Here is a 26,681-nt window from a genome sequence, read left to right as displayed (position 1 = left end):
TGGGGGAAGAAACCCAGGTGCAGAGTGCAGGTGGCGTGACCACTGAGACATCCTGGTGTTGACAGACCTGCCTCTCTGTTTCTCTCTCTCTTTGTTCTCCTTCATGTTTTCTCTCTCACTCTCTTTCTCTTCCTCTTTTGTTATCTCCCTCTTTTTTTCTGGGTTAGGTCTTTTTGCTTCACTGTCAATATCCATATCACAATATGTCTTCATCATCTGCAACATCTCCCCCACCCCCCTGCCATCCACCACTTTCTTCCACAGGGTGAGCGCTGTTCTTTCTCGGTGCAGATGTGGTTCTACTTCCTGTGTGGGCTCCGTAGCGACCTGTGGGCGGTGCTTCCGGCAGAGATGGCCAAGGAGGTACTCGGCCAGGTGCTGTCAGAGACTTTACAGCTGCTGGTGCAAAGATATGCCAGGGCCCGTCCTTCATACAAGAGACACATGCAAATCAGGTACTCCATCACAGTGTTCTCAAAGTTATTATGTGGGCACCTACTTTAAAAAAAAAAGACAAAACATCAAGTACCAATTCACAAGGCCTTATCTATGGACCGCGCAAAAAACGAATTTATGTATAAAAGAATTTGTACTTTGAACCCGAAGTTATCTATCAAATAAAAAAATAAAAAAATGAAAATTGTCAATGACTATAAATTGTATGTGTATAGCTCTGCTTTTATGTTTTAACTTTTCTCACATGAATTTGTATAGCCAACATGAATTCATGAATGGATGTAGGCTTGTCTATACATAATGGAATAATGAAATTCTAAATTACATCAGAAGTCCTAGAAAGAGCCCAACTGGTTTAACCTCTCTCACTGTTAGCCTACTTTCACTCAGCTCCTGTGGGTCCAAAGCTGGAGGTGGTCTGACGGAGTGTTAGCACGTCATAGGCCCACTCTTTATACAGGCTCAGGGGATCATCTTCTCCATCCTCTTCCTCCTCCTAACAGCTGAATGAAGACAATGAACAGGCTAAACTGTGACACACAGTAAGAGGAGGAAAGAGTGACAAAGATGAAGTGCATTGTACATGTATAGCACCACTTGATGTCAACACAAAGCCTGGTTTATGTTGCTTGGAAATGCAGGCGTTTCTAGAGGGACATTTGTAAAGTGTAAAGCTAGTCGAAACATATGGCTTTTCAAAGCCTCTCAAAGTTTCCAGTTTGTGTAGCACTCACATGGGTACTCTAATACCTCACCTCACTTGTATCAGCCCATCTCTGGGTGGGTCTAATAACGATTTTTGGCCATGGGAAGAGCGAGCATAAGGAGATGAGAGAAGATGAGCAGCACTCCGTAACCAATTGAGGAAACAGATTTAGGGGCGTATAGATGTAAAAGCAATGACTTTTATTGTGAAATCCAAAGCCCATAGTACTTTCAACAGTAAAATCCCCAGGAGGTTCTGTTATCTGACTGGCTGTGCAATGAGCCTGTTAGTTCATGATGTATTGGTGTATGCAGCCTTTGAAGACAGGGATTTGGCTTTCAGTGCCTTTCTTTATTCTTTGTGTGTTCTTCTCACATATTCCCACACATCTCATCTTTTCTGTTTTCATCTATACATTCACTGTTTCTGTTTTTCTACTCTGTGTTTAAGGTGTGACATTACAGCCCTGTTGCTATATGTGGAGCAGCTGATGTGGAGTGTTTGTAAAAGTCCAGAGGCCTTGGTGCGCTCCAATCCCTCTACAGCAATTGCCATAATAGCGGGCGGATCAGACTGGCTATACCAAATCCACAGCCTGTGTGACCAACTCCTGACAGTCCTGGTCATTGCCACTGCTCCTCTATCTTTGCTGTATAGGTTGGTATGCACAGTATGTTTTGGTTATCCAACCTTAAAATATTACCTAGACAGACCAAAATGGTTTACTTTTCATATAAAGCGAGTGAAAAGAGGTCATAGCCATTCACTCTGGAATCGTATGTCCTAATTGACCATGGATTTGGCCCCACATTTGACTTCAAATGACTTGGCTGGCAACTGTTTTAAATAAAGTAAAATAAAAGAATACTATGCACACAGGAGGATGTGTTTGGGTTAATTAGATCATTACCTGAAAAATTGTGACCACCAAACAATAAATTATTTAAAATAAATATGAATTGTTGAATTTTTATGTGTGATCTCAATTCTTCCAGGATATTTATGAATAATCCTGAGAAAGAATCCATACCCCATCCGCCAGACAGCCATGTTGTCCACTGGCTGAATGCTATCAACCCCGACCTCTTCTCAGAGCAGGCCATACGGTATGTAAAATACACCCACCGTACCGTCCATCACCCATCATACACTAGCAAGTTTACATACACACACACTCTGGTATGCTAAGCCGACATGCACACTTCCACCCACTGTATAAAGAACCATATGTGTTTGTGTGTGAGTTACAGTCGCATACTGTATGTGCGAATATATTACCACACTTAGCCATTGCTCAGGGCTTCAAGCAAGAGTTGCTGTGGTAATATAACACAGATGCAAGCTGAGAAAGAAAAAAATAATAAATAAACTTCTGTAGCTGCTGACACTGATTTTGTTTATGTTGATGGTTGCTGAGGGCTTTACACATGAAGCGTCAACAGAGTACACTGTAATGTGCGTGAATGTGTACATGCATGCATACACGTGTACATGTGTGTCCAGTTACTGTTTCGACCTCCAAAGTGCAGTCAATCACCCTCCCCGCCCCCCAACCCTGACTCCACCCTCCTCCCCTCTCATCTCCCTCACTGCCAGAGGTGATGTAATGTGTGCTGATGGAGCACAAATCAAACTCTCATGCTTCTAAGTATTGGAGAGCTGAAATTAGTTTGTTTTTATGACCTCTTTATTTCTTTGCTCCCACCTCCTGCCTGCATGCAAGGGGCCAGGGGGCCTGCCAGTGGCCCAGGGCCAGTTCCACAGGTCCTCATCCAGGCTTTGGGCTCTGTGGCCAGATCTCTTCACAGCCCATTAAAATAAAGCCCATTGTTATGGTTATTAAATAAAACAATAATAAAGCCATAATGCACATAAATAAATCATCCAGCATTAAAGGCTATAAAGAAAGTATCTGAAGTTCGTTTTTCTGGCCTTAAGTATGTTTCTGAATTTTCCCACATTCATGCATCTTTCTTCTTGCCTTTGTGTGTGTGTATCTGTGTGTCTTGGTTCTGTAAACTGACCCTGCGCTGTAGCCGGGAAGATTTATCAGAGCAGTTAAAAGAGGATTTCTTCTGGATTTGCGGTCCTAGTGACATCATAAATTGCAGTGTCAGATTGAGACATAGTTTTCCTCAGTCAAGCAGCAGGGCACACCCTTCTCTGGCTTTCTGGCTCAAATGGAATGGTTAATTTCTGGGCAGACACCCATGCTTCCCTCCCACCGCCTCGCTCTTCAGACAAACTCTGTCCATTTCTTCCATTAGATTTTATTGAGATGTATAAAATAATATGCAGGCACACGCATTTCAGCATGCCCTCACACTTGCACACATACATAACCACAAGCTTAGGCTCTGAAGGGTGCACACACACACACACACACACACGCACACGCATACCAAGGATACGGCTCATTACCCACAGCTGGCTGCAGCCTCTTGGTTATACAAAAGATGTAGGAGGGGGGTACTGCTGTATATTCATGTATTTGGCTGTCTCCCAAATGTTAATTTGGTTTTAGCTGGCCCAGATTAGAGCTAATTCCTTCCCGGTGCACACTATAAGTAATCGAGAGTTAAGGCATTTGCAGACTAAGCTCATATCAGGAGTGAGTGACACTGAGGGAAGTTACCATTGTAGCATAAACACTATTTCGTCCCAGATTGTCATCCAAGACAGCTGAGATTTCAGTGACTTTCACTTGTGAAGCTTTTCCCTTCCTTTGTAGTCTCTTGCTAAATGGACTGCTATCTGTACTCACCTGACACTGCAGAACTGTCAACTTTGTTTTCCTTCTTTCCACTCTCAGAGACGGCCTGATGGGCCAGGCGGCCTCTGCATGTCAGCTGAGGCTGCTGAACTCTGACCCAGGATGCAATCCCAGGTTGCTACTGCGAATGCTGCTTTACAATGACTGTCACCTGCCCAGAATTCTCCTGGAAAACTCTCGTAAGTCAGTTATTTAGGTGTACAGGGATGTGTTAAAGGATCATGGGAACAGTGTGTGTGTGTGTGTGTGTGTGTGTGTGTGTGTCTATGTGTATGTGCTGTACATGCTGAGCTGTCATTCCTTCATCCACTTTCATTAATTCTTTAATATTTCCATTTTTATAATACTGGACCCACAGAGATAATGCCGCAGGGGCCATGTGTGGGATGATGTTTACCAATGTCTTAATTATGGTGCTGTAAGATCCTAAGCGAGTTATACAGACCTTAGATGAGCTCTATCCATTTTATGAAGTTATCATCAGCATCTTTGCCATCATCATCATTTTCACCTTGGTCACCATCATCACTAAATCAATAGAGAGCAGTAATAAACACAAAACAGGCCCAGGCGGAGCACACATGCTGACCTTTAAAGATTTTCCCTTCGTTCTTCTCCCCTCCGCACTGGCAACAGTCTAACCTTTAAAGACTGTTGTGCACTCGCACATTAATTCACATTATAGCGACCTCATTAATAACAACTCTCACTGTCTCGTTCTCCCGCTCGGTCTGAGTCTGGCTCAGAAGCTCTGCAATGCTTCTCCCCGCGCGTTGCCGTAAATCAACGCTGGAAGCGCTGACTCTCGCGTGTTATCAGGGTGACGGGCTAATTAACCAGGAAGCAGACAGACAGAAGGAACAGCTTGCCTGAACGCACTCCCACAAGCCACTGCATTTCCACATACATTTATATAGCGGAGTGTTTCTTGCTGCTGTTGAAACATTAGGACATTATTTCTCACATGCTAACTTTAATTCTTTAACAGCACTTTTTCAATTGTGTTGTTGCTCTGTGGCCCATTTTAAAGTACAGTAAATCTGCCTTATAAAAGCAAACTAATTAGCTTGAGAGCTAGCTAGCAAGCTACATGACCGACCCATTGTCTGGCAATTTAAAAAATGTAACTATTGCAGACAAATAATACCTCCTCCACACTTACAATACAATAGACTACAATAATCATGCACAACTCACCCTCAATCAGAACACACACACACACACACACACACACAAGCCAACCCACACACAAATCCACACACAGCCTTTTTATTATCGTCAGCGTGTCTGCTTCCAATTACAGAGGTTTGCAAAGAGTGCCCTCTTGACTTGTTGACTGGTTGTCCGGAAGATAAACAGGTGTATGTATTGGCTATGTATCAAGGTTGGATAAGCTGAGGGACGAAGAGCGAGGGAAAGACAGCGAGGACATATAGAAAAAGTAATCGGGAAATCGACATAGAAACACAAACACAAACCCATTGGAATTATAAGTGGAAAGAGATGTGTCACCACACTGTCATCAGTTTTTCTGAAGTCATCTGCTGCCCCATAATAGGATCATTATTAAAATGCACATTATGTTTTCTAATTGGTTGACCACTTTTGAGTGTCTGTGTTAGATGTGTTATTGTGAAAGAAAATGAGAGAGACATAGAGTGACACTTAGAGAGAGAGACAGAGAGATAAAGGATATGAGTATCATCTGGGCCTTGAGTGGTGGCTTCCTACCGGCCTCTTATCAAAGTGGATGTTGTTACTGTCCCTGTAATGCAGCAGCTAATTTAACCTTGGTATTTTAAAATGGTCCAGCATTAGTCAAAAGGAAGCTGCGCTGCCCTCCATCACAGCGCCCCCTCATTGACTGCTGCTGGTATACACTCTCCTATTCAAATAGCCGTCATCTCCCACCCAGCAGACTGACAGACTGCTGGATGTCTGCCACCTCTGGAGCAACGGGCCTTTCCTCAGCAACCTCTGTCAACTTAACAGACACACACTTGTAAGCACACAAAACACATATATAGACATCCATATGGTTTACACAAGCACACACCTCCATCCTCAGCTCTGTGCTCAGACAGCTGCCCCACAAGGACACCCTGTCAAAACCTCTTCCTTTTCACTTCCTGTCTCCATGTGCTGCGGCGTCTTTGAAATCTGTTCCTTTCTCTGTTTTTTTTTGGTCTGTTTTTTTCTTCTTTTCCATATAACACAGATGGAGGGTTTTTCTTCCCCTTCTATTTCACAATGCCTTTTGTTCACCCTTTCTGTTAACATGTGTCAGGTTGGGCAGCCTTGACATTTTCCAATGGGTTTTTGTGCAAAGAAATCAAGATGCTGCTTCATAGAATAGGGTTTTATATTTTTCACTACCTACCTCCATAAGGTTGATATTTTATGATTCGTAATTCAAAAAACATTCAGATTTGACACTCACCTACACACACCCTAACTGAGACCATATGTGCATATGAGTAAGCCTCGTCATCTCTTTGTGTATACTGTTGATTAAGTAAGTGTTCATGAATATCAAGAGTCCATACATTTTTTGACATTTTGATTGCCCCCACATTTTCTTGTATTGTGCGTGGAAATGTCTCACTGACTCAGACAGACTCTTTTCTTCTCAGAGTTTTGCCAAGAGAGCTGCTTAGAGATGTCTGCGGAGAGCTGCAAGGCAGGAGATGACTTAAAAGTCGCATTGTTCAACCTCTTCAGTTGCCTGAGTAATGTTCCCAAGGCCTTGACTCAGATTCTTCAACCATACTTGGAAAGGTCACACATATGGGAACATCTCTACACACTGGCAGGTAAAGTAGCAACCAGCTGCTGCATAATGTTGTGGTTCAGGAGTCCTTACAGACTATGAGCTATGCCTAACCGTAGTTAGCTGTAGTGCTTTTGTATATCATAGTACTGCGCTACCCTACATTGTTGATATAGAATGTAGTACTGTTTTTGCATTATGAAATGTTTATTTGTTAAGACCAAAATATGATAGGGCAACTTGAATGTCATTTGAAAGTATTAAGTATTTCCAGGTAAGTGTATACTGTTCTGTTTATTATTATTTTTTCACTATGAAGTGATGATAAAATACCAATTCAGGATCATTTTCACTTTTTATTAATTAGAAAACAGATTTTTACATGTTCTCAAAGTGTATTAGGTATGTTTCTAAATATAAGAGTAAAGCTATCCATAGATAATACAAAATATATCTAAAAAAGTATATAATAAGATATAAGACAGGTCAGTGTTGACATTGCATGCACACAAGCTAATTCATGCCTTTAATATACTGTCACAAAGACGGCAATTACTTCCCAACTCTTTCTTTGTGCCTCTCTCTGGTACAAGCTTTGATACAGAGCTTAATAAGAACCCCTGTTGAGTATGGAGCCCTTTTTGGTGGTGATTTTTATATCCTGGGTGAGTGGTAATTATTGTAGCATAAATTAGGGTGAATGGAGAAGAGTATTTGGATGGAGACAGAGCAGGGGGGTGGGAGGGTGGTCGATAGAGGGGAAGAACAGAAAAGAGATAGAGTGAGCCAAAAATTCTGAAAGTCATCCAATCATCGTTTATCCTCACAGGGTAATTAGGTTAATTATTGGACTCTGCCAAATCTTTGTATTATAACTTTGGTTACAGGATACCCCTAGTAGTGCCATGTCTATTTAAACTGTTCACTGAGTTAACTTTCATAGATTACATTGAGTGTTTCACTATTCCTCCACTTACACCGATGTTTCATCACACGGTAGCATGTTGTTTTGAATCAATACACCAGTCAATACAGTAGCGGGCGGTATAAAGTCTGAGAACCAAGTGACTTTGAAAAATAGGTCTAGGTCTCACCTGCCACCGAGCGCATCTCCTTCGAAAAGCTATATCATTTTCTGTTCCGCTCTCCTCTTTTTCTTTGGGTCTGAGGTCACACATTTGTTAAACGTCCCTGGAGATTTCAGTGCACTTCCAAAACCTTCAGAGCACTATATCTCTCTGTCGTAGCCTTTGGTTTTACAGCTGAAGCTGTAGGAAGTTTATGGGAGCCATACAACTTCACGCTGTAGCTGCTCTGCTATCAATATGAGCGGTATATGAAAGGGCAAAGCGACGAAAGACATAGTGCACCTGGAAAAGGTATTAAGAGTTCTATTGTCAGACCACCTGGGTTTGATCGAGAACATCTGAATTCAAGTTGGCATTACTCCATTATTGTGTAGATATTTCAACAGAATATGTGTGCACTCTGTGGCTGTGCAAGCTATTTATGTCTCTGTATTTTCTCATTGTTTAAAACATTTTGTATTTTTGTGACGCAGACTGAGTGCGCTACGACTAGGAGGACTATTATGTAACCCACTTTAATTTGGTTACATTCATAAAATTTTATCTACCCTTCATTTTTATGTCAATAATATGGCATGTCTGCTAGTCTTTGACAAGTTTACAAGTTCCAGCCTTTTATGATTTAAGACCTATACAGTGATACAACTGTATTTTAATAGAATATTATTACATGTTAGTATGAGGCCTTATTTTTCATTATGTACCGAGAGACGTCTTTGTATTGCATGACGACTTTTAAAATAATTTAAAAGAGTTTTTCGTGCAGTAGACAACATGTCTGCTTATTAAATTCAGCTGGACATAATTTCAGGTCCAGTCCAGCCCGCGGGACAATTGTTAAAATTGCAGAAAAAAATAAATAATAAAAAGCTGAACCAGGGATCGAACCACTGACTCAATGATTAAAAAAAATGGCACACTATCCATTAACCCAGAGTCACAATTGATCAGAGAACTGACAGTACTACACATATTGCTCAACTGCGAGGGAATCTGCAGAGGAGAGCCCAGGCAGATAAACAGTGGGCTGATGTCTGAATTTTTGTTCTTTATGCTTCTATATAGAAAGACCTTAAAATAGGGTTTATCATCCAAAAGCCTTCACCAATGATTTAAACATAGAGAAATATTGTCGTTATTTATGCGTTATTATGCTATGATTTTACTGGTTCGGCCCACTTGAGATCAAAATGGGCAGCATGCGGCCCCTTCACTAAAATGAGTTTGACACCCCTGCTCTAAAGTAACTAGTCGGTCCGTCTTGTAGGACACAGCTAAATTGTAACTCTAAATGAGTCAATATAATCTGTGTCATCTCTGTTTCTTCTACTTCACTGGCTTTGGTCCTTCATATAGACGACACAATATCAGTCTGGTTATAAGATCGGAAACATGCGTCGGGCGCAGCAATTTATAATTTTGTGTAATGTGTCATAGTGGACGGAACCTGACATTGCATCTGACTTGCATGTGAGGATATGTTTTAAAACTTTCACACCATTTTCCCTCACGGACTTTGGACTTGACCAATAGGAGCAAAGGGTCCTCTTCCACGCACAGCTGTAAACATGGCAAAGCAAAGGAGTAATAGTGTTGCTGATGCTGCTAGGGGGAACTGTGAAATGGAGGAAAGGTTGATAGACAGCTTTCATTTTTTTCAAATTCAGTCTAAAAACCAATGATACATACATACAATTAGTAAGGTCTTAAGTCTTCAATGTGATGCTCTTTCAGCCCCCCTTCGTTACTTGCTGCTTTCGTTTGCCTTTTTTGTCAGACACAACACAGGGTGTACCTTTGGTGATCACCTGTGTGCGGACGATAGTCACCAAGTCAACCAATAGCCTCTTGGTACATCTGGTCTCCATGGTGATGGATTGGCAGACCACAGAGGAGCCCAGTGGAGCCTCGTTTAAGCAGAATTTACCAGAGAGCGTCATGGCTAAAATACCCAAGGATTGGAACTACACACCACTGGAAGCACGGGGAAAGGAGACTGCCACTAAGAGTATGCGTGTGATATTTTCAAGAGAGGTTAAAGACATTGCAGGGTTGTTTTTCAAAACTAACATTTCTTTCTCTTTCCAGCTGTCATATCCGTAATCATTCAAGCCTTGTCCTTCATTTTCACCAACCTGCCCTTGGCCATAGCGTCCGTGCCTCTCCCAATCCGCTTCCTCTTCCAAGTGGCAGAGAAGCACCTCTCCCAGCATGCCCGGCAGCTGCGCTTAATGGGCCTGTTACTCTGGGCCCTGTTAGGCTGTCTGATCCAGGGCCTGGAGGACTCAGACACACTAGAACAGATCAGTGGTCTGGCACTGGACCGTGGGGTAAAGGAACCCCTGTACCTACTGGCTGAGTGCCTACAGGCTACCATGGGCATTCAACAGAAGGTAAGGCCTAAGGTTAATGGAACAAAACTACCTATTTGAATAAGTAGGACATTTATTTACAATTTAGGGTATGTTCTGGCTGGAACTACTTACTTATATATACAGTATATGTGTGATTAAAAACCCTAATTCCATGATTTCACCATATTCATGGTTGATTTGATGTGTGCCAATAAATCATCTGACTTTTGCTCATTTATCTTAATGGTCTGCTGTTTGTCTGACAGGGGGTTCCCAAACCTACAGTGCAAAAGGTTCTGCAGGCTCTGGAAGAAAAAAGACCCAAGTGGACAAACATGCAGCTGCAGAGGGCCCGCAAGCTCTGCTCAGACAGGTGAGAGAGCAACTGCAGGGATGTAGCAAGAGGTTAAGGTCAGAGTGGTATTGATGTAGTTTACATTACTGTTTTCATGCTTACAGGAAAATGCTGTATATGAGTTATCCATCATTAGTCCCAATTGGTATTGATTATGCATGTGCCCCTTCAACAAAAAATGAAGTATAATTTAATTCAGATAATGTTGATCAAAACACAGCTTTTTATCAAATTAATTTCCCAGAGCATCGTTTTAGTGATTTATCAATAATTCGATAGAGGTTGAGGGCTGATACTCTGATGAAGGAGGTGGTTCAAACTGATCAAACTGACTGATGGTGTAGTCAGCTACTTGACATTCAATATAGATACTGAATAAACCAGTGAAAAAGAATGCAGCTTCGATATGCTTTTTTTAATTGAGCATTCAAATTCTGATGTATCGTATCATTGAGATCATTTTTCATTGAAAAGCTTCATGAGAAAGATCAATGAATCTCAGATGTGTTTGTGGTGGTAAATGATGGACATGTCGTCTGACTAAGTGAACTGCAGCCTGGAGTGATGGGAATACAGCTTTTTATTTGGGCTGATCTGTGACCTTTGGCTCGCCGTTTTGTAGCTTGTTCCCAGAAATTGGGCCTCAGGTTGCTCACTTCATCATAACAAACTTTGTATACATCCATCCTCATAAAACGGTGATTCAGCACCGTAACACGACATGCACAATTAAAAAAAGAAGCATCATGAAATAAATAAAAACAGTGAGTAGCTCATGGGCAGTTCTCGGAAATGCTGTCTGCTTTAGTAACAGGAAGAAAGGACGAGGTGGGGGTAGGGAGGGGGTTGAGAGGAAAAGTGAAAGAAGAGTGATTATGTATCACCTGTCGGAGGCATTCAGTAGGATCATTACTATTCATTAAACTAACCTTCACAGGGAAGTGACGCCTGGCTTGTAAACAATCAGAATACACCGTCAGAAAGTGAGAGAGAGAGAGAAAGAGAGAGAGAGAGAGAAAGAAAGAAAGAGAGAGAGAGAGAGAGTGTGTAATAACTCCAAAAACAACTGGCACTCAACTCACTGGCATCTCACCCATGTACACACACACACACACACACACACACACACACACACACACACACACACACACACACACACACACACACACGCACACAGAGTAAACCCCTCAAAAAAAGAACATTTGCCCCCTTTTGAGCCCTCCCACCTCCGTTCCCTCATCCCACTTTCCCTTCTTCCTTTCCCAACCGCAACTCCCCTCCCCACTCCACCCACCTTGTCTTTGCAAAGTAATTTGTAGAGGAGAAGATTATTGTTCTCCATCATGGTGACCCTGGCTGGGCTGACGGGATGCATACACAGATGAAGATGAATGCAGTTATTCCTTGGCGGAGGTCTGCCTCTTTCAGGGCACATTGGCCCTAATGACATGATTGATAGGCTGTCCCAAATCCGGAGGGGCCCTCATTAATCACCCCGCTGACTGAATCCAATCATCTGCTTCACCTGCACAGTGATGGACAGGAAAGGATACAGCGCAGGTGCTGACACGGATGCACAGCCACCAACGCCGACAACACCAACGCCGGGCCGCCAGGCAAAAGAATGAGGCAATGTACATGGACGAGAGGGGACTCCTCTTCCTTTGCCACTCTCAATGTCAAGCAGCCAACGGTTGGCTGACAGGCGACACCGTTTCTGCCACCTTATAATTACAAAGGAGAAGAGAGCGAGAGAGGGAACAATGACAGGAAGTGTATGTGAAGGGGAAGGTTTGATGGACGGTAGCGTGATATCCATCCATACAGGAAGGGCAGGAAAACGATGCGGCCGTCTGCCAGGGTTGGGGACCGTACATGCATGAGGACCTTGACACACAATTACACACACACACATGTATGTGCCGAAGAATACACACACCAATCGCTTTTAGTGCACGAATATCCTTCAGTAAAAATTCCCCTATGTATCTCATGAATGGTAATGAAAACCGTGAAAATGATTATTTAGTTATCTAACCCTCAATAATTTGACTGTATTTCTCACTTGCGTGAGCCTTGACCAGACCGGTTTTCAGAATGTTTAGTGGAGTGAACGGAGATATAATTCTTTCCTTGCCAAGAATTGCAACTTAATTTGCCCTCTGGAGTGAATTATTTCTCTGAAAAAAAATAATAATTCTGAAGTCGTATTTCAGTTAATTTTCTTGTGTATATCAAATTCCCAATTTTACCCCAAATTCTTCTCTAAACTAGAGAATACTTCCTCAGCCAGAGGTGGTATAGAGATACAAGCTGACACCCTCCGTCTTCCTGTTTCCTCTACTTTCTCTTCGCCTCACTCTCCCATCTCCTCCTTTTCCCTTCTCTGTTTCTCTCGCAGCGTGTTTGAGCGAGGAAAGGAAAGCGGAGTCGCTGCGGCTGAACTGACTGAGCAGAAAATAGGCCTGATGCTGCTGGAGGTCTGCCACAAAGCAGGTGGCAGCGACTACCTGAGGCAGATCTATCACATCATCCAAGGCAATGAGGTAGGGAAGCACTCCCTCTCCCCAGCAATTAGGTGGCTGCTGGCCTGAGGCCGCAGGCTGTTCAGGAGGGGGAGACAGAGGGAAGAGGGCTGCTGCTTGTGTGCAGTCTGCTTGTTCTGATCTTCTGTTGTTCAGGTGACCTCAAGGGTACAAACCTACAGTGATTTCCTGTGTTATACGCTCACCACATGTAGAGAAGAGGGAACCACATGGAGTTACCACGTTCAGTACAGAACTCTTTGGAGGAGATCTGAGTGAGAAAGAGTTGTGGTTCTTCTTTCTCAATCTCAAGTAGAAGTTATTCTAGCTAAACATATTTCACAGAGAAAAAAGTTTAACAGAATGAAAAGTAGAAGTTTTCTCGAAAGTGCCCACGTTTATTGGAGTACGTTTACATAGAGAGGGAGTTTAGTGATGTTTTCGCTTAAGTACAGAAGTTTTTTAAAGTGAGAGTGGTCTCCTGGAAATAAGTAAAAAGGCCATAAGAAGTGCACTCAAGTTGTTCTAACTGGTCGCTCTTTCAATGGTCAATATGATTGAGGCTAGCAATATTCTGCATTTTTGCTGCTGTTTACCAGCTTCCCCACCCGTTCTTTAACATTCAGGCACAAAGCTAATTTTATTTTCAATATTACTAAAAGTGTCTTTGTTAGGGACCATTTTCAGCTGTGGATTTGGTGTTTATAGCAGAATAATGTGTTTGTGGGATGAATTATTTATATATATATATATATCTATATCATCACTAGACTTAAGTTTAATTTTCTTTAAATTGACAATTACTTTTGCAGAATACCATTAAAAACAAAGCACACTCCAAACCTTCAATGATCATCACAGCATAGTATATGTACTGGAGGTATAGGTGCGGTGATAGAATTGTCTGAGGAGCAAGGAGAAACCACGTCTGGTTAGTTCTCTTGTGGTTATTACAGACATGGTCCTCCATAGTCTATTAACACCTCGAAGATTAACACAAACATAAGCACCATATACATTATACGGCTGTTGATGGCATCTGTGAACAGCTATAGCTCTACGTAGCAATTTAATAGAATGTGAATGGGATTCCCAAGTATGCTCTGACTTACCCTCCTGGCAGCTCGAACATCTCCACAAGGTCGAGGCAGGAACACAAAGGTCAGGGACAGACCGGGCTGGCGGTGAGGTGGAGGGATAGGAGGTTCAGAGGCCATGTCAAGCTGACGGATGGGAATATAGTGAATTCACACCGGGATGCCCATGTACACACACACACACACACACACACACACACACACACACACACACACACACACACACACACACACACACACACACACACACACACACACACACACACACACACACACAATCACTCATTACTTTATACTGTACATCTTGCAAGACACCTTCACCAAGCAACCACAGCAAAGGTTACAGAAACAAGAGTAGAAAACGTTCTGGTGTCCTGAAAACCTCTGTCTCTACATCCACACACATCATCTATATGGTCTGTGTTTTCATTACTCTGTTTCTAAACAGCTCTGGTTAATTATACTTTTGTGAGGCTGATTATAGGAAATATAGAGATGTATAAAACAGTGTCCATGGAATACAAACTTACAAAAGTACATTATCATAATAATGCAATAATGTCAGTATGCCGTACGCTGAATGGCCTTGAGTATCTTTCGTTCCAAGAAGTTTTTCTTTTAAATAACTTCTTGGCCTCTCCCTGTTGGTCTTAGTTTATCAGCCTTATTGTAGAAGCCTTATTGAATATCTTGTCTGCCAGTCATAAGATGTATTTTTCAACCTTCCTCCTCTGTCTCTCTTGTGTTTTTGTCCTTTCTTTCCACTACCGTCTTGGACACAGGAACTACTGATGTTTAAACTAAGTGGAAGCACAAACTCGCCCAACAATCCTCCTGACTCCATATATGTTGACCTTGGCTGTGAGAGTCGTGCGGACAGTTGCGGTTTCAATCCTCTCCACCAATTTGACCACATTGGCAAGAAGAAGCTGGATCAGGTTTGTCAAGCATGTTTAGGTCATCACCACAGTTTATTTTGGTAGCAAATGGATTCATGTATCTAGAGACGTTGTACTGCGTGGGTGTACTTGTAATGTGCGAGGCGGTGTTGTTTTAACTTCCTCTCGAGGCCAGAAGCTTAATGTTGAAGGTTAGGTGCTGTTTGAGTCTCTAGCGAACTGGATACTGTGGCAATCTCTGAAGTTGTCAGGTCTTTCTGGGGCTCGGCTTTCCTATTCTCCATAGGTCGCTGCTTTTTCCAGGCAGGAGTTAGGCTGACAGGAAGAAAAGCACATTGAAAAGGTGAAAAGATGAGAGAACATTTCTTTTTCATAAAAGAAAGAGTAATGTTAAAGGAGAGTGCAGTCTTAAAGTGCACTTCTTTGGGGCTTTGAACCGTATACCCTCTTACCCCCCCAGGAGTGGTGCCGTGGTTTTTCAGTTAATTGTTAGATTTCTTCTCCATAAAGGGGATAAAGTCAAGCTACAGGTAGTTTTAGCTCAATGTGAGAATTGTTAGCTTTCTCCCTCATTTCTCTCCTACTATCAAGGAAAATACTGCTGATATCACACAAAACAATCAACAGCAGCTAGTACTTCCTCAAGTCTTATGTGTTTGTGTTTTCACTTTTTAAAACAGATTAAATGTATGTATACACACATTACATCTCTGGAAATGTAGTTGTGATTCCGCTATTGTTTTCAAGAACAGACACGTTTTAATCCTAAGACTTGGCCTGTTTTTGGCTTATCGCAGGAGGCTGCATAGCTTTGCATAGAAACACCCTATTAAGGGAATGATTAAAATGCCTTCTCCGCTTCAGGTGCCTGTGTTGTTTGTCAAATAAAATGGCAGGTGGAGGGGGGAAAAAAGTTACATCCATCAATCACCTGTGAGGAAGGAGCACAGGGGGGAAGGATGGATGGAGGGAACAAGTGGAGTTCTCTTCCTTTTGTCAATAAAACTCAGCCTGGAGTTAAGAGTGACATTTTGGCAATCAAAGCAATCTGATTTTTATTTGCTTTCCCAATATGGTGCAAGTGCCAAGTGTGTTTGTGTGTGTGAGTACATGTGTATGTGTTTACGAGAGAAGGGGGGGCTGGCAGGGTGCCATTGAAGACGGAAAGAAGAAAAAAAAACAAGCAGTCACAAGAGTAACGACTCCCTCCCAAAATTGATTTATCTTTCTATAAATGATGGCTACATCTCCCCAAATGGATTTATAAATTAATTGCTGTCTTATTGGAATAAAAACCTTCTTGTGCGGACATGATTGATCGCCTGGTGTCGGTAGCCTGTGCTGGGGACCCCCTTCCTCCTTTGTTAGTGGGTCCCAGCTGGAGCGGTAATGCACTGATGGTATTAACCCTGATTAATAACTAACAATACCTTATCCTCATACATCAACAGAGTGCAGCGGTCGATTGGGCATGGGACTGGCCAAGGCTGCTGCCAGCATATCAGGGCATGAGTCAGGTCACCTTCAAAACTCTGCTGGCCAACAGGTAAAACGTTAATTTCACTTGTTACACATACACACACACGTTAACTAACTGGTGTGTGTGTGTGTGTGTGTGTGTGTGTGTGTGTGTGTGTGTGTGTGTGTGTGTGTGTGTGTGTGCACATGCAAATGCAGGTGTGAGTGAGTATTTGTGTTTTCATATTTTTATTATGATCCTTGTTTTTGTTGTTGAGCAGTCTCTTTCTGAAACAAAAACCCTGCTCCAAAGAGACATGTGCTGCATCAGTAGTGTCTATACCTGTACAAAATGAGCCGTTCACTTGGGACTCCGGAGGCAAGTTTCCCTCCACCCCCAAATTCCCTATTTGACTAAACTTCAGCATAAGCTCCAGTCATTGGGGGATCATATACCCCAGCTGCTCTTCATCAGAGGTTCAAACTTCCACTTTGTTCAAAGGCCAAGGGCTCCTGTGGCTTCCACAATGGAGGCTGAGCTGTGGAAAGAACTCTTTGGAAAAAGGATATTGCAGTGCTATGATATCCTGTGTGTGTTGAATCATGGGATCCTGTCTTTGCTAATACATGTGTGGCTGACTGTCTGTATGGACACAATATGTTGCAGATTTTGCTAATTGATGCATGCCTGCTGTTTGTACTTTTCAGGCCTTGAAGCAACCAGAAAGGTTGTTAAAGTGGCTACCTTAGATCTTAGTGTCACCTGATTGAAGAGTTTTCCAATCCAAGTCCACCACTCCTGTCCCATCTCCCCCCCCCCCCTACCCCCATCTCTCCTGTTCTGCTCTGCAGTGGGCATAAATATTTATGCAGGTATGTGACACATATTAGATGGCAATACTTCAGGCTGTTCCCTGTTCTCCATTCACAGCTGTCACGCTGCCAGCTATCAGGGAGCCATGGGGCTACTGCACCTTGTCTCCACGCCTATACCCCAATCCATTCTAAATCACCACCATTGTAACACACACACACACACACACACACACACACACACACACACACACACACACACACCTTTCTAACAAAGGGCAAGCTCTGCATCAGCCAAGGACACAGGTCTAATAAAGGTGAAGTACGCAGCTCTGTGTTCTGCTGTGACGAGCTTTGTCGCCTTTATGCCTCTACCTCCTCTTCCCACATGCACCCACACTCCATTCTGCCTCCCCATATATGCTGATTTGTTGCATGTTAAAACAGATGCTGTCATGACTGAGCTAAATTAGTGTTGGGGCACACATGAATAGAAACTGAATGTAGTGAATTTGAAGTCAGATAGGAAGAGGGAGAAAAAAAGATGAGATTGGATGCAGTTTGAGATTGTGAGTGACACGGAGAGAGAGAGAGAGAGAGAGAGAGAGAGAGAGAGAGAGAGAGAGAGAGAGAGAGAGAGAGAGAGAACAGTCAATACTGACAAGGCACCAGAAAAGTATGAGGAAGGATGAGAGTGGGAGGGGGTAAAGGTTATATAATTCACCCTAATCTCACAGTATCAAAGTGTCTGAGATTCTGCCATTTGCCTCATTAGCCTCTCTTTGTTGGGCCAGCGAAGCAGATTTCATGGAGGATTTGGAGAAAGGCTTTGGTTCTGCCTGAGACGCTCGCACCGAGCAGGAAGTTAGTTTCACGGCTGGCGACATGTAAGCTGTCAAAGTTTTCCTCAGATCCATCTGCGACTCAAAAATATCTCTCAAGCTATGGAAGACCTTTCACGGGATAAGCACACTGATGTTGGATCGTATGATCCATTTGTTAGTGGAGATAAGGATAATCGCAGACTGAAGTGCCCTTGGCGGTTTTTGCAGAGGCTTCACAACAATTACTCTTTTACTCTCTCCAGTTGCTGGACAAACCAGAAGATATAATCTTACACTCTTGACAATGTTAATAGTAATGACGTTGTCCCATACTGTATAAAAACACCCGTCAATGTGACCTTGTGATGTTCGGTATTTTTTGTCTTATGAGTTTTATTCTCCTTGAATGACTTCCCTTCCCTGTACATAGCCAATATATGTTTCACTCCCTTGACTGTGAGTTAGCAGTGTGGCCCATTGGCCCCCCATATATTGTTACAGTGGCAGGACAGTTATTGTGCCCAGGGTTTATATCACATTCTAATGGAGCAAGGCTATGAGTTAAGAGCGGTAGGCTTTTACACCAGGGCTGTTAAATCACTGTTCAGATGACTTCATTAGCAGAGCAGGACACATGCTGAGACACTTGCGCCTGCACACACATAAACACACACACATACATACACTTTCACCCTGCTACCTTGACAGTGTAGCCAGACAGGAGGGAGAGTGGATTTATACAGGTGTGTGTGTCCTTCTTTGTCACCTGTCACTTCGGTTCCCTCAGCACGACGGATCATCCATCATCTGCAGATTGAGCTTTTCAGCAGAAACCAGACTGATTAATACCACCGAAGGACCCCCAGGGTTGACTGGCTGACTGGCTGACCTGGCTTCCTGGCAGGCTGGAAGTTTGAATGGATACATGGATGACTTGTGGGTGAGCTAACTTTTTTAGCCTGCTTATTTGCTGGCTAAGTGGATGACTAACTGGTGGACGAGCTTGGTTAGGTACAATAGTGAGATAGTTTAGGCGATTTATGACTGGCTGAAAGGTATTTTGACTCAATGGCTCGGAGGCCATTAAAAGTCTTTTATTTCCTTCAAATTTCCCTCGAAAATCTTTCAATTATCATTGTTGCTTTGGGTTTTGTTTCCTTGCATCTTACACGTTTGTTTTCATAACCCCATTTTAATCATCTTAACACCATCTTTCTGGACTTAAATTATGTCACTTAGTCATTGGTTCCCAGCCTGGGGGTCAAGACCCCCACTAGGGGTTGCTAAAACCTCACTTGCCTCTCTGCTAAACTCCGTCCTGCATTTGAAAAGTGTGCAGATAAAACAACCTGAGCTAATAACAATGGCCATGCGTCAAAGAGAAGAAAACTCTGAATTTGTCAAAAAAAAGAAGCACTTTAAATAAAAATGTGTGTTTGTAAAAAAAAAACATAAAATTGGATAAAATGTTCATAGCAATAACAGTAAAACTCATCTCTGATGAAATATTCACAGCAAATAATCTGCTTAAGAGTTCATCCAAATCGTTCATTTTACATTCACTATTTGGGTAAATTGGACAGCTTATCAGTTGTTTTGTACTTTTATTGATATGCATTAAATAAGATATGAAATATCCATTAAATATGCCACTTAGTCAGAAGTCGTCCTTTTACTCAATTCAATAAAAGGGGACCCTTGGGAAACAGGTTGGGGACCATAGAGACTATGATAGATGTGTACAGTTGACTCATGAAAGAGACGAATACGGCAGAAATACCACATCTTACAGTAATCAAGGTCAATGGCAGACCTCAATAGGATCAACCATCCTTCAGTTCCTTAATTATGAGTTCATAGCAGCTTTAAAGCAAGGTTCTTTACTGAGAAGCCAGAATAAATGACATTACATACGCAGGTTAAATATGCGCTTGACATTTCACCTTGAACAAATTACTCACCAAGGTTTTTGTGCTAATTGTCATGATCTACGGATTGAAATGTGTCCACATTTCCTCACCCTTTTACTTAAAATTATGAGCCGTTGTATTGTATAAGCATGGCGCCAAAGTGCTAAGCGACTCAAGTGATATGCAATAGTTTCTCTTGAACTAGTGATCTATGGATAACTCCTCTGTTTGTCCTTGGTTACCCTATAAAAAACTCTTTTCTTGAGTCTTTCCCAGAATGCTTTTGTGTGGAAAAGTGAAAAGCAACACAACCTATATGTACTGTATGTTGCTGTAAATTAATGGAAGCAATGGACCCTTCTCTTTCTTGTTTGTGTTGCAAGGCCTTGATAAACCACAGTCTTTTCTGTCATTTTTCTTTTCCATCCAAGAAAATGAAGCAAATCTCTAAAAGATGTGAGCATTGCCACAGAGGAAAGTCACATTTTAACTGTCATCTGCCAAGGTGACTTTTTCAGACACTTTTCTTGTGTCTGTATGTCAGAGAAGGTCCCCTGACCTGGTTGATAACAGGTAGCCAAGTATGAGAGATGAAGCTTGATGTGTCACAGGGCGGCTCCTCCACTCCATCATAAGGACCTAATATCATCCAAGGACATTCATGCTTACATATACAATGCTGGTCCACTGCTCCAGGTACCGTTTCCTAGAACCCGCATGGGACAACAGACTTCATACATTGACCAGGAAACCGTACATTTTTGGTCAACAGTAAAGGTCAAGTTAGATAGCATGTTTTGTGCTATTTCTACCGCTAATGTTCAGAGTGAGCACTCGTTCTCACGATTTTATACCACACATTGACAGTAAGAGAGTGCTAGCAGCATTGACCCATAGCTTTTGTAGCTTAATATGGTAAGCTACACTGTAACTACTGAACACTAAAGCATTTTCTCGGCATTGTCTCATTGTTGCTGTTACCCCTCAGGTCCATAACAATAGCAGTTTGTGGAAAAATGCCAGTCTGTGGCATTCTCTTGCTTGAGCGGCTCCTTAAATTGCAGCGATAGACGCTTGTGCTTTCAGGAAGTGGGCAATAGCCATCTGTTCCTGGGCTCTGCCATATGGCGGGCTTTTTTCTCAGGGAATAAAATAAAAACAAATATGTCAGAATGTTCGTCTTCCTCAACGGACGCTGATCAACCTGGGGAGAAGCTGGATCTCAGTGTGTCTGGATTAATGGTCTTACTTTTACGCTTCAGGGAAAGAGGGGGTGCGTGCTTGTGGTTGGTGGGGCTTTGTGTGTGGTTGTGCGCTTGAGTACATGAACGTGTCTGTTAGAGGGTATGCACATGCTAATGCACATTCATGTACCTGGAAGTATTTCTGGAATCATTTATCTGACTTAAAGGGCGATGTTACCGTACCCTTTTGGGCAGTTGGTTGCTCTAGTCTTGGAAGCATTAAACAACACAGGAGAAAAAGAGCTTCAAGGTTAGCCAGAGTGACATTTCATGGCTGCCGCTGCCAAAGAAACAAGAAGCTCTCAAGCCATCATCAGGCTCTCCGTCTTGCGAGGCCAGAAATTCAAAAGACTTGTCACTTTTGAAAATCAGGAGAGTGTGATGTGTCATTGAGGAAGGGCTTCTTTCTTCTCTCGTCGATCCCCTTGTGTGTGTCCCCTCTGCTGACTGACAGCCAGGGATGGGAGTTTGTGTTGGTGGAGACAGAATACATCTTTTGTCTGCTTGGTTATACATGGTGTGTTTTGTCTTCGCTAGCCCTGGACAGCACTGACACATTGAGGTTTTCATTAGCCGTAAGCAGGTGGCGGCGCGCACAAGTCTCTTTCCGAGCCTGTCTGTGTGCATACGCATCTGCACTGCACCAACTTGTATACTGTATGCATATCATGGAGGGCGTACATGTGTCTGCCTGCATGTGTGTGAATGTTCGCTTTTATATTTCAGTGTGTTTGATATTTGGAGGTTTGCTCCAAAGGCGAATAAATCAGTGATGCCTGGGATAAGGCCGTGGCCCCTCCTCAAACTGCACAGACAAGCTGAGAGGCTCATTAATCAAACGGCCAGTCACAGATGTGATGGCTTCCACACAAACCGCCAGCAGACTGTGAAAGTCACATCCAACAGAGTCAACTGTCAGCCAGGCAGGCCGGCCGGCCGCACTTTTACTCCCCCACCTCCCTCTCTCCCTCGCTCTCCCTCTCTCCATCCCCCTCCCCTATGTTGTATTTATCTCTCAGTCTCCCTTTACCTCCTCTCACCTCCAGTGTGACGCCTAGGTTTGATACATCTGCAATATTTGTCTTGTCTCTCTAAAAACGATCTGGAGGGTCGAGGCAAATCTATCTTCTCAGAGAGTGGTCATGGTCAAACCATTCTAGAGACACAAGGCATCCGTCATTACTGCACAGTGCTTTGTTCTCTATACTATCAGGTGCAATACAGGTGAAACATGTATTTTTTTTATTTATTACCACAGCGATCCAGATTCTCGTGTAGCCTAAATGGATCCTAATTCATTATCCTACAGTTTGAAAGTTAAAAGACAGGGAATGATTTTACAGCTAAGGAATATGTGTTCACTTTGTCCAGCTCTAAGTGTATGCGCTGACAAAGTATCACTTTAGCCTGTCATTTCCTCTGAACAGAGCATTCAGGGTCACATTCAGCAGTGGAATGTGCATGCCTCTTTCATGGATATGCAGCCATGTGCAAATGAGTTTTCCCATCTATTTCTGGTTATTATATCACAAATCACATTCAAACCATTTCACTGCTGCAATCTCCACTCCCAAAGGGTTTGAATTGGTTACAATTGTTAACAATAGCTATAATAATATCGCTATATTCACTGACAGGATTGTCTGTGCATAGTGCTTATGCCACAAGGCAAGCTTTTCAACAGGATTATCTGGTTATCCCTTGTGTATTGTGAACTTTCTGCAGTTTTACCTGACCTCTTTTTCACAGATTCCAGATTTCAGATAATTTCACAAGATAACTGATTGTTCCAACTTCCAACTTTGAATGAATAAATAGTTGGAGAGACTCTGTACACCAGAGCTAAATTAAAATGCCACTTAATCTACTGCAAAGCCCTCCAAGAATGGAGAGAAATTTTGGCTGGAACAGGGACAAAACAAAGCCACCCATTCCTGATTAAACATGGCAAGTCACAAGGCTTCCTAAATACACTGTGGTACTTTAATGGTACAGATATAAGGACAGTGCCAGAATTTTGGGGATCACACAAGTTGGATCCTCACAAAGCAGAACTATTATCTTGCAAGATACTTTTTTGCTACATGGACCTTTTGCGCAGCTATTTAAAACAGGTTTGTATAAATACAAACCTGTATTTGAAGAGAGCCATGATTCAACTTCATGGCCTATTTAACACTTTTGTTTTTGTTTTTCATTGTGAAAATCGGAAGCAAACAATTATGACAGCCCGGTTAGAGTCTATCATCCTTTGTACAACCTACTCAAAATGTCTCATGAAAATACCAATTGAGCCTTGCCACATTACATTGAGTGAAATTATGGGCTGTCATTGTGAGCCTAGTAGTATTAATGTCTACTATTATCTAAAAATGTGATATCACTGCAAACATAAAAACATAGTATTGCCACAGCACAGTGTTCGCTGAGATGCTACGAGCTACACTTGTTACCATCAGGTATTTTGTTGCCATAACTGACTTTGGGAACTTTGTGAAACTTTTGCATTGAAGTTCTAGTATGTCCACTGTGTATTTGTGTTTGTAAGCTCTGTCAGCAAAATGCCCCTGGAACCAGTTTTGTTAACCAGTTAAAATGGACTGGGACTCAGTTCAAGACACGATGGACTGTTTGACGTTGTTGCCATGTTTCCTGCTGATTTACTGAGTTGACTTTTTAGCTGACTACAGCAGTCCATTGTCAACAGCCAGACTGTGACCGTCTGTTCCAGTCCATCATTTTCTAACCATTCTATTCCATGTGCCGTCTTTATTCAGACCCTGACGCTGACTTAGGCTTCTAGCTTTCATGTTTGTTTGATAAGTGTATTGAAGGATTAAACTGTACAACTCAATGTGTCGGTGTTGATATGCTATTGATTGAATGAGTAATAGTAATTTAACATAACAAAGACAATTGGTAATGTTAACGTCTATTGACATATGTGTGTGTGTGCTGATGCACCATTGCAGAAAAGTGGTTAAAAAGACCATCCCCTTGGCAAAAAGCAAAAGAGATAGGATTTGTTTTTGCTAAATATCATGTTCTAGACTCATTCAGTGTAAGTCACTTTCAAAAAGGGCATCATGCAGCTAAATGCATAAAACATAATGTCAAAGTCTGTGCGCTCCTGTGTGAACGAACATGTGTGACGGTGAGGTTTTGCTTTGGTGGTACATCACGAGGTTGTATCTTGTTGCCAGGCTCATTAGCTCGTCGGCAGCGCCCAGGCTGCCGCAGCCAATCATTGCTCTATGCTCGACTCTGCCATTTGCATGTGGTCCAGCAAGAGATAATTAGAGGGATCTCTGCCTGTCACTGTTAATCTGGGACTTAGTGAAGGGCTGTGACGGCAACAAGCTGATGAACTGACACACATGTCCACACACACACACACACACACACACACACACACACACACACACACACACACACACACACGCACACACACATCATACTCGTGTACACACATTGACATCCGATACACAAACATGCAACAGCAAACACAGTATACCTACACGCACAAACACACACATACCAGCACTAAGCACTGAAAACACACATGAAACCATGAAAACACAAACGATGGTCTCTCTGAATTGGAGCGTTAGTCTATATTAGCTCTTTCTGTTTGCCCTGCGACAAATACAATTGTCTTTTTGTCATCTTTTTTTTCTTATACTGAAGCGTTTTACACTAAAATAAATCAGAGCTGCTCCTCCATTGGTATGTGAATGATAGCATGTTTACTCAGTGGCTGTTTACACCAGTTGTACTATGCTGTTGACACAGGTTTTAGATCCCTGTTCAGATAGACTGTGCGTTTGTTGCTTCCCAAACAGGCAGAATGCTCGGTAAGCCTTTTGAACAAGCCCAGCTGTCAGCCCTATATACTTTCTCACACACACATTGATATGCACACTTCCGAACAAACGTGTACATGTGCTCATGTGCTGGCACATCCCCAGCCACACACAAACTCACTCGCACATCGCTGATTGGCAGGGCTCCTGTTTTCCCATAATTCCGACTGATTTATCCAATCAATCTCACTTGGAGGGCTGCTAAAGCATTGAGTAATATTAAGATTAGAACATGCGACAATTAAAACACCCGTCAGGTAATTACAGAGCTGGTTTAGCAGCAAACAACTGAGCCATTTTATACATTCAGCATGTTGCCTATGTGTTTTATTTGTACCTGTTTGATAGTTAATCGGAGGAAATTAGGTATATCTGTAAATGTTATCGCCTTTGATGCACTTGTTGCATATTTAGTAAAATGTCATATCATTGACTAAATGTGTCTATGCAAATCTTGACTCTGTTCACCTAATTCAATATCAGAGACAGTGTCATCCTGTACAAGGAAATCCTGTGTAAAAAGCTAGATATATGTCACTGCAAAGCCTATTTTCCACCCAAATGACAGCTAGTCCTTTTTGTACACTGTGGGACTGTTTAATGGTGCATGTTCAGAGAGAGGGTGAGCACCGTTACTGACCTCATCCGTCCAGCACTGTGACCCTGTGTTGCCACTGATGGCACATAATAGTTGACACTTGACTTTAGGGGCTCTTTAAGTGCCAAGAGTGCCCGAGGACCTGGATTTATATTCTAATGTGGTCATCTTTGTACTCTGCGCCTCCACCTTTTGTCCAGGAGCTCTCGCTACACTTGTTTCCACTTTTTCTTTGCCTATCTTCATCACTCTCTCTTCCTTTGTCTTGTTTCACAGACGGATATGCAATCACGCACACGCACACACACACACACACACACACACACACGCACACACACACACACACGCACACACACGCACACACGCACACACACGCACACACACACGCACACACACGCACACACACGCACACACACGCACACACACACACACACACACACACACACACACACACACACACGCACGCGCACACACACTCAGACACACTTTCACTGAATTGAAATAGTCTGTTCCTCCTTCTTGCTATACAGGTAAGCACAGAGGTGCACTTGTCTTGACACTTGTCTTGACAAATCTATAGATAGCTAGAGCAAACACTCCAGCTGGAATCAACCCTGGAATCAACCCTCTCCTCTCCTCTCCTCTCCTGTATGACTCTCATCAGTGGTCAGCAGAACATTTAGACAGCCTTTTGGCATTCTTGCGAGAAGTGTAAGAATGTAAAACTCTCTATCATACCACACTTAAGGTAAGTGATGGCAGTATGATTAACCAGCATTAGCTAATTGGGCTTTATGCTAATTAGGCGTTACTGCACCATGCTGCAGTAAGTGCATGTCAAACTGAATTCCTCACTTGTATGACATCATTTTCATCATGTGTTTACATACATTGCAATACGATTAACAAATGCATTGTTGACACAATAATTGAAGCCCAATAAGCCCA

General features: G+C 42.5%; 1 protein-coding gene across 1 annotated transcript in view; it reads left to right on the top strand.

Moving 5' to 3' along the window:
* kiaa0825 (KIAA0825 ortholog) overlaps positions 1-26,681 on the top strand; it is a gene marked incomplete at both ends in the record, with an annotated part of 100,591 nt that overhangs the window by 26,685 nt on the left and 47,225 nt on the right. The window contains 11 exons of the mRNA XM_079222720.1: positions 265-455; positions 1,613-1,819; positions 2,158-2,268; positions 3,975-4,114; positions 6,569-6,748; positions 9,571-9,801; positions 9,882-10,186; positions 10,414-10,520; positions 12,904-13,048; positions 14,907-15,062; positions 16,475-16,569. Of these exons, the coding sequence (XP_079078846.1) occupies positions 265-455; positions 1,613-1,819; positions 2,158-2,268; positions 3,975-4,114; positions 6,569-6,748; positions 9,571-9,801; positions 9,882-10,186; positions 10,414-10,520; positions 12,904-13,048; positions 14,907-15,062; positions 16,475-16,569 (1,868 nt within the window). The remainder of the gene's footprint in view (positions 1-264; positions 456-1,612; positions 1,820-2,157; positions 2,269-3,974; positions 4,115-6,568; positions 6,749-9,570; positions 9,802-9,881; positions 10,187-10,413; positions 10,521-12,903; positions 13,049-14,906; positions 15,063-16,474; positions 16,570-26,681) is intronic.

The sequence above is a fragment of the Taurulus bubalis genome (genome assembly GCF_910589615.1).
Source record: "Taurulus bubalis genome assembly, chromosome: 8".
Classification (NCBI taxonomy): Eukaryota; Metazoa; Chordata; class Actinopteri; order Perciformes; family Cottidae; genus Taurulus; species Taurulus bubalis.
The sequence above is the reverse complement of the archived record's forward strand: the minus strand, read 5'-3'. Positions and strand labels throughout refer to the sequence as shown.